This window comes from Pyrgilauda ruficollis, unplaced genomic scaffold (assembly GCF_017590135.1).
Source record: "Pyrgilauda ruficollis isolate IOZ18807 unplaced genomic scaffold, ASM1759013v1 scaffold25, whole genome shotgun sequence".
Classification (NCBI taxonomy): Eukaryota; Metazoa; Chordata; class Aves; order Passeriformes; family Passeridae; genus Pyrgilauda; species Pyrgilauda ruficollis.
In genome coordinates this window covers 625,759-634,360 of record NW_024523822.1, presented here as the reverse complement: position 1 = coordinate 634,360, position 8,602 = coordinate 625,759, and the positions used below count along the sequence as shown (strand labels likewise).

The 8,602-nt window shown below is 41.2% G+C and overlaps 1 protein-coding gene across 1 annotated transcript in view; it reads right to left on the bottom strand.

The window, feature by feature from the left end:
• Positions 1-2,257: 2,257 nt before the first annotated feature.
• CMYA5 (cardiomyopathy associated 5) overlaps positions 2,258-8,602 on the bottom strand; it is a 45,823-nt gene continuing 39,478 nt past the window's right edge. Inside the window, exons 10-13 of the mRNA XM_041470670.1 lie at positions 5,690-5,823; positions 4,823-4,922; positions 3,694-3,870; positions 2,258-2,844 (exon numbers count right to left, since the gene is read on the bottom strand). Coding sequence (XP_041326604.1) covers positions 2,592-2,844; positions 3,694-3,870; positions 4,823-4,922; positions 5,690-5,823 — 664 coding nt within the window. The 3' untranslated portion in view covers positions 2,258-2,591. The remainder of the gene's footprint in view (positions 2,845-3,693; positions 3,871-4,822; positions 4,923-5,689; positions 5,824-8,602) is intronic.

Sequence of the window (8,602 nt, the reverse complement as noted above, 5' to 3'; positions counted from 1 at the left end):
TAGGTGTGGCTTTCAGGGTCTGCTTTCTTCAGTAATATGAGTGTTTTCTTTATACTGCATCTTAACTTGTATATAGTTTCCTGTTTAGTGCATACTTTGTTCCATTTTTCCGAACAGGACTTCTTCATCTGGCATAGCTTAAAGCAGACCAGATTTAGACATTCAAATGAGTACTGTTTAAGCTCTTTGAGTGACACTTTCTTTTTAAAATAACTTACCCAGCTTTCACATAAACAGTAAATACATTTTTTGGACAGTGCTCAATATAAAAGGTGGACCTTATATAAAATTTATTAAGAACACAGGCTATATTTTTAAATTAACCAAATCTTTCTACAAATGAGATGCCTCCAATAAAAACATTTTGCCAAGCTTAGGTGGTGTGGTAGTACCTGAGTAATAATGTCTGGCAATAGACAAAGCTTTAATTTTTCATTTTAAAATCACTAATCACTACTAATACATAGTTGCCTTTGACAAGGCAATTGCTTCTTGTCTTCATTGGAAAAAACCTCCAGATAATTTCCTGTCATTTTGTTCTCCTTTTATCACTGTCTCTCTCCTTGTCAACATGTCATATTGGTGTCCATGAAGCAATCCCACTTTTGGAATGGCAGTGATCAGGATGAGGAGGGCATAGGTAAGATCAGCCCAATACTGGGACATTTCAGGCTTACTTCTAAGAACCAGATTAAGACCCGGAGGTAGTCAAACCTTTGGTGAGCTCACAGGCTGCAGGAGCCTGAGGAACACACCCTGCTGACACTACTGACCTGCGTCTTAGTTTATCACCATCTGCTTTGTGTGAGTTTCCAGCCTACCTTCTGTCGCCTCCTCCGCTCCAGCCTTCAGAGTAATGCTACCCCCAATACCCTCTCTTTCTTTCCCAGTTAATCCTGGACCTTTTCTCACCATCCTCCACACCTCTACAAAACTCTCACTTGAGCCAACATGGCACAATCCCACTATTTTATTCCACTCTCTCCCCGACAGGGACTCAGAACTGCCACCGTTTTATTGAAATGCCAGAAAGAGCTCCAACTTAAGATGAGTGGTCACAGAATCCTCTGTGTGTTGCCTTAACCAAGCTCAGGCTTGATTGTGGCTCTCCTGGGACAACAAGCATATAGCAGGCTGGAGCAGAAAACACATGCCTTGGTGGTGTTAAATCATAAATAAACCAACAGCAGGCACCTTCTCTGAGCATAAGAAGCAGAAGCTTCATGGTAATTCATTTAACTCCTCTTTTCAGCTGCAAACTCTATTACACTCCTAAAACCTATCTAATTCAGAGAGTACTGCTCTTCAGCTGAGCTCAAAAATGAGTCTGGCAACAGAGTCTCCTGAGGCAAAAATCTCCAGAGCAGGAACAGCATGAAAACATTGCCTGCCTGCTTTAAGATTAATTTCCCCCAGCACTCACTGGAGTTCAGCACCACTGGCATTTGTGCCTTCAGCCCGAGACAGGCAGGAAGACAGCCACAGCACCAATGTGTGAAGTGCTTAGGAAATGGTTTGAAAAAGCTGAGGAGAAAAATCAGCATCCTACTCCTGTGCTGACATAAACCAATTTTAGCCTGCCTGTTTTGGTGGCCCTGAAACACTGTACCTCACTGTCACGTTGCTGGTCCTAGTGTGGATAACAGTAAAGAGCAGGGCAGATGCAGGAAAATGTACACAAACCTGAAATTAGGAGCATAAAGTTTCTAAGAGCAAAGGTAGTAAGCAGTGACAGAAAAGTGGTGATCCACAAGGTCCTGCATAGCAATCTTCCTTTCAGTATCAAAACCACTGACCTGACACACTGAGGATGAAAAACACAAGGTGTTGGGAAGGGAGCCACCTGGAGTCCCGCATCTCTCATTCAGGCTCTTACAACAAGGGAAGAATTTTACCACTACTATCAAGTTTCCTTATACCTTTGTTACTGAGTAGCTACTCACAAGCACAGTATTTACTGACACAGTCAGCTACCTGTTAGTCTGCTGTGAGCAGGGTAGGTAGGTGCAGCATACTCAGACTCTATATGGCTGATACACAGAACTAGCTTGGGACTCCCTCATTTTGCAAACGTGAGGATCTCTGCATGATCAACTTTGCTTAATTTGTGCATTAAAGATTTGGCAAACAATGGCAGAGGATATATCAATCTGTAGCATGTTTCAGTTGTTGAAATTTTTGTACATTTTCCACGCACATCATCTTGGATTCAGGTTCTGGCTGTCCTGGCAAATGATAAAACAATGACTTTCATGTATTGCAGTGAGAAATGCATTTATTTCATACACGGGTTCATAATTAACTTTAAAAAGACAGCTAACACTATCATATCTAACAAAACTTCTTTATCCCCTTAGAAGTACTGCTCTGTGTATTACTAGGTGCATGCTCCATCTGAAGGAGTCAATTTTCTTCCAGGCTCAGGGTGATTATCTATCTGAGCAGAAACTACAATTGCTGATGATGTGAAGGAGAGCTGTGCACATTGCATTCATCAGTGAAGACTACCTATCTCTTCCTGGCATACCTCTTCCTCTCTCTATCCCCTGATGCTGTATTTGCCAGTTTTCTGGAAACTGTAAAGCAGGAGATTAGCTCTGCTTCACAAACTCCGGTAGCTCCATTCCCGTGCACAGGGTAAGCACTCCTGCCTTCTCCAGGGCAAAGGCTGGGTGAGCAGCATCAGTGAATTTGTGCCTGATGGCAAACAGCACCAGTCCTCTCTCTGCATTGAAGAACAATAGCCTTCCACTATTATAATCCAACAGGATGCCAATCCTGGCCAGGTGCTCCGTCACATGGACATCACTCATCACACCAGTGTGAAGAAATCTGTAAAGAAAGCTGCAGGAAAATGGAAACGAGAATACAATGAGCCTCCCCATAGCAATTTACCAGAAATAACCTGCAGCTCAATTCCAATCTATTAACAGGTGGCTGCATACAGCAGCCTGTCACGTGGCTGCAGCATTTTGCTCAGTACATAGGCAAAGCAAATGTGGCATCACTTCAAGCCCTGCCTGGCATCCTGACAAACCTTTTCACTTGGCATCTTTGGACTCGTAGACAAAAAAGCCTTTCGGTTATTTCATTTAGCTAGTAATGTTCATACATCGGTATGATTTCACACTGAAAAAAGCACACTTGTTTAGATCAAGAGCAGCTTTACAAAGTAGCAGGGTGGTGCCTTACAAACCGCCAAGCAGCCTGGCACTGGCCTGCTACCACAGATTAACCCAGCACCCTGCAGTCCTGCCACAGTGGCAGGTGGGGTCTATCGCTGTGAAGGACAAGGCAGGAGAAAACATTCCCTATCAAGTCTTGCCATCTCCTACAAATGGAAGTAGGTTCTAAAAAGGCTGCATTTATTGAAATAAATACCCTTGCTGGGGTTTAGTGAGGCAAATCAGGATATGAGCAGTAACAAATTAGTTCTTTAAGTTTTATTCACTGTTTGGATAAAGGATGCTAAAATAATCTATTTTGAGTTTAATTTCATTTTTTAAGGTGCTTTATACTTTTTAAACTAAGAGGAGGTCTAAAGATCTTATGGAGATAGCCTTTTCTTATTATTCAAATTTACTTAAAGGAAGCTGAAGAATCCTTTCCACTTTCATGATTCTTGTGTCTGGCCAGCTTTATTTTCATGAAGGACTAGTAACTTCCCAAACCACCAGACTGAATCCTCTTTACCTGGTTTGTGTAGGACAGCACCTCATGCACCAGGAGGTATCACTCAACCCCAGGACACTGCTCTGTGTTACTGCCTCATAGCAAATCCCAATCCTGTAGCTTCTGCAGGCAGAGACAACAATTTCCCAGTAGTGACACCCTTGAGCAGGCAGCAGTTCACCCAGGACTGAAGGAAACCTGTTTGTGGAAGAGGAAATACAGTAAAGTGTGGTGGTAGACAAACCATACTGTGATATTTCTTTCAGTCAAATCATGAAGCATCACATAAAATTACTAATGAATTGCACTCTGTTGTTCTAACTGCAGGGTTTTATGAAGGATTTAACTGATAATCTTTTAATCTTTGCACTGAGACGGACTTATCTAAAAGACCTCAAATTTAGAAGGCTTGTTCGAACTAGAAAGTCGGGTGGTTTTATACAGACACAGTCACAAACATATTGTGTACATTCAGTGGCAACAGCAACAAAAAGTGCTTAAATCAGTAATTCCTCATCACATTTTAAGAAGCCATATCAGTGTGGCACAAGTTATACAAGGGGACCTGTGCTTGTCCTAGGACTGATATCAGTACGTCCACCCCCCTGCAATGTTCTCAGTGGATAGAGCTAGCCTGGTACAATCTTGTTAACATATCCCAGGAGCAATTCCTAGTTCTCCCAAGCCACAAATACTGTGGAAAACACTATCAATAATACCCTCAGGAGAGAAGCAAACTATGGAAGATGGATTACTTCTATCCACAATATATTAAAAACTAAGCCCACAAAGCTGACCTTCTCAGCGCAGCAAAAAATTGCTTTGAGACTCTGATGGATTAAGTGGTGACCATGGGCTGAAACAAAGTGAGCAGTCCAAGTAGGTACCACTACCTTTGACTTCCTGGCCATTCCTTAGTGTGACACTGAACTCCTCCAAGTACATCAATCCCACCACTGACTTAGTACTGGGATTTTTGTGTTTGAAAGGGGGGTTCAATTGCATGAAGTCCAGAGGCTGCATGACCAAAATGATTAAAAAAGTTCTACAAAATTAGTGTCGTGTGAAAGATGCCTATTGGCAAAAAATTAAAGTGAGGGATCCATCCTGAACCCCACAGGATGGTTTTGCTCATCATACTGTTACTCACCCACTGAGTTTGGTTTTTTCAGGAAGGTGGATCACTGTTGCATTAGAAGAGATTTGCAATGCAGGATGTGCTGTGTCACTCAGCAGACGAAATCGAGTTCCTGGTACAATTCATGACAAAGAAACACCAGATCTGAGAGGCTGGCTACATTAACATGAGACGAATCGTAAAATGTTAAGCAACAATTACGGCCATCTTAGCTGGACAGGGTTGTGTCTGCTGGTGGGTGGGAGTGACAGAAAATTGGATGCAAATGCAAGGAGTCTTCCAAACTGAGACAGCCGTCCAATATTCAGAAATGCAGATAGGTGATAAAGAGGTCTTGTAGAGTATGTAAGAAGTTCGAATAATTTTCAATAAATTACTTTTTTCAAAACAGCAAATTTGAATTTTCAGGCTGATTTGGAAGAACCATACATAACACTATTTATCTGGAAATCTTGGAGTTTTAAAACTGCTTTGCATGCTTCCTTGTCACTCAAACTCCATTAGGTTTTAATTGTGAGAGGTTTTTTTTAGGGTCATGACAACTTTTATCTGATTGTGCTCTGTCAGATTCAAGCAAACTGAGATCCCTGAAGAATACTTAATCACTTCATCTCTTTGACAGAATTCAACATTTTTTGCTTCTGAGGTCACACTGATTTTACACAGGACATAAATATACAAACTTAAAGTGAAATAGTCCTGATTATGCTAATTTTAAGCAGGAAAAAACAGGGATATAAATTTGAGTTAACAAGATAAAAACTTCAATAACTTGGTCAGCAACCATATTGGGAACTTCAGGTATAATTTCCAAAGAAAAATGTTTGGCTACTTTGCCTTTCCACCCCATTGTTTTGACATCAGGAAATCATGATCTACCTTTAGTTGAGATGAGAGCTGCTTCACTTTGTTCACTTGTCCCAAATGGGTTGACAGCCCTCAGGTAGAAGAAATAGTTCACATTGGGCTCCAGGGATACTTTCAATTCAGGTTTCTTTATACCAGCAAAAGATCTGCAAATGTTGAAGATACATTAAGATGTATGCAGGTATCCAAACTAGGGAAGACTGTTTTATGCCAACAGTTAAGTTCCCTAACCATATTGTTTATTACTGAAATAACAAACACTCTACAGAAACTCCAAATGAGAAAGACAAACATTGTTTTCACAAACAACTGGGTTATGTAGGAGCTTCAGCATTTCACTTGAGGGATTGTCTTTGCTTTATCTTATCACCCAGTGCAGTCATTAGGTGCAATGATCACTTTATATTGGTTTTGTGGCATAATTCCTCACATAAAATTTAAGCAGCACAGAGTCAAATCCTCATCTGTCTCCTGTGAAAAGTCTACTTTTTCTTTACAAAATGAGCAAGTTTCTGAAGGAAAAACCCACCTTTTAATTAATTAGTTACATGACACTGAATACACCTGTGCTTTACTGTCTGGGAACATGCCAGTCCAAAAGAATTGATACCACTATCTGAGGCAGCACAGAAATCATGTTCTTCATCATAAAATCATCATGGAGTGGTGATTAACTTCTTATTAGGAACTCCTCACTCACAAACCCTTCAACAGCTAAGCCTGGGCTCTGTCTGTTGTGGTCCCATGCACTCTAACAGGGCAGTTTCGCAGGAGGCAGAGCAGAGGAACTGCCTTCACACAGTCCCCTGCTTCGACTGCAGTCCCCAGTGCATTGCCTCAAAAACTCCAGCCCTCACATCCTCTACCCCTGGTATCTTCACACACGGATAGAAAGCAGAAGTCAGCACCCACTCAATCTGCTTCACAGGTGCTTTTAAGTATCAGTGAAAGCATTTTGGATGGCTAGAAAGATGCCATTTTATTTTCAACACTGACAGCAGATTGGCTTAACAAATTGCACTGGATCTTGATTTTCCTCATTTTTTTGCCTCTTATGATAACAGCAAAGCCAGACAATATACATGTTCTGCATTGTATGCCTGCAGGTAAAGATTGTTTATCTGTATAAAGTAGGCAATTTCCTCCCAGAAATGCTTTAGGAATCTAAAAGGCAAGTATTTAAATTCCAGAATGGGAGAGTGAGCAAGACACTTTCACCTCAGGTTTGAGAGTGGAGCCCACGATGGTCTCTCTCCACAATGGCAAGCAATGCCCCTGTGAGAAGCTAGACTAAATAGACTAAATAAATAAATTACTTTTTCCAGCACAAATTGCTGTGACCCCAGAGGAGGTAAGACAAGCGAGTCAGTGGTCAGATCAGATCGTTCTATTCATTAGGGGTTACTGTTTTTACACACATATCCCACCAGAGAGCAGTACAAACTGACAAATAATCAGTGCTCATCCATCGCGATTTTTAACATGCGTGCTTCTGCTGCATTTATCACATCAAGGTAAAATCTCACAGCCCTTAATACTCCGGATTCCTGCTTACACCACACAGATCTCTTTCTAGGAGGATGGCATCTTCAGAAAAGACTGGTGTGTCATCTTTATTAGTCTGTGACAGGTACTTGCACTGACAGTTGTCATTAAGGGCAATTGAGAGCATCGAGAAAATGCACTGGCTGCTTCTGGGATCTGGTCCTTCAATTTGGAAGAATTTCAGAGAGTCTGGGGCTCTGGCGTGATCAGCACAAGACTATGCTATTTTCAGGGAATGTGTTACATTAATGCTGCAACTGATGTAGTAAAGAGAAATGGCAGAAATTGCATGGTTTGCTTCACCCTCATGACTCACCAAGGCCCTGACCACAAGACCACTTCAGCAAGGCACTGACAACACAGCAGGCTGAAAGGTTTAGAGAAGAGGTGTAACCTGATGAATTGACTGATGAGAACACAAGCTCTTTAGACTTGAGTATAGGAGACAAGATAAAAAAAATGACAGATTGAAGAAAACTACAAGATGGGAACTGAGAAAGGCAAACATGAAAGGGGAGAAAGGACAGAAGCAGAGGCAGGGGAAAAGAGGTAGGCACCTAAGCTTTGAAGAAATTTGCCCATGCTTCCTAGGCAAGACTCACCCAATCTGTTCCTTAAAAGCAGCACACTGACATCTTTGATGTGAATCCGAAGCACAGACCACCAGAAAGGAGTTTAGGAGTTTTGAGCAGAGTTACAAGTGACATGAAAAGAGGATATGCTAAGCTATTCCTTGAAAGCTGTCTGTGGCACTATGTAGATCAGCACGCCTTAAGCATAGGGATGCCCTGTACACGGCTCCTTCTTCTGTCTTCTGGAAAATGTCATGTAAGTCAGTATCCTTCCAAAGAAATTAGGAGATCTTCTTTTTCACTACGTACTATTTATCAGATGATTAAATAATAAAACACAAAATCACTTCTAAATTCAATTAGATATCTACATTGTAGTATAATGAGTAGACTTGGGGTATTCATAATCTGAAGTGTAGATCCCAGAGATGTCTCACAGGTATTTAGAAAACATCTTTGGTCCAGTCATTTTCAGAATAGGGTCAGCGATCGGAGTTCAAACTTCGGTCTCTTACAAATACTAAATTCTCCAAATAAGAATTTGGATGCATGTTTAAATCAGAGGGCAATAGCATGCTGCTTTTCAGTCATAATGGTGAGATACTTGACTTCAAGTAGATCTGAGCAGTAAAATGGTGATCAGAATTTTTGAAAGCGTTATCTGCTTGGTAATCTATTTCAGCCAACTTTAAGCTGCCTAAGAATAAGAGCCCATCAATTTTAGCTATGATTAAGGCTTAAAAACAGTCCTGCTGCTGCCAACTAATGAAACAGAATATGCTGACAAGAAGGAATTTCATTTGCTACA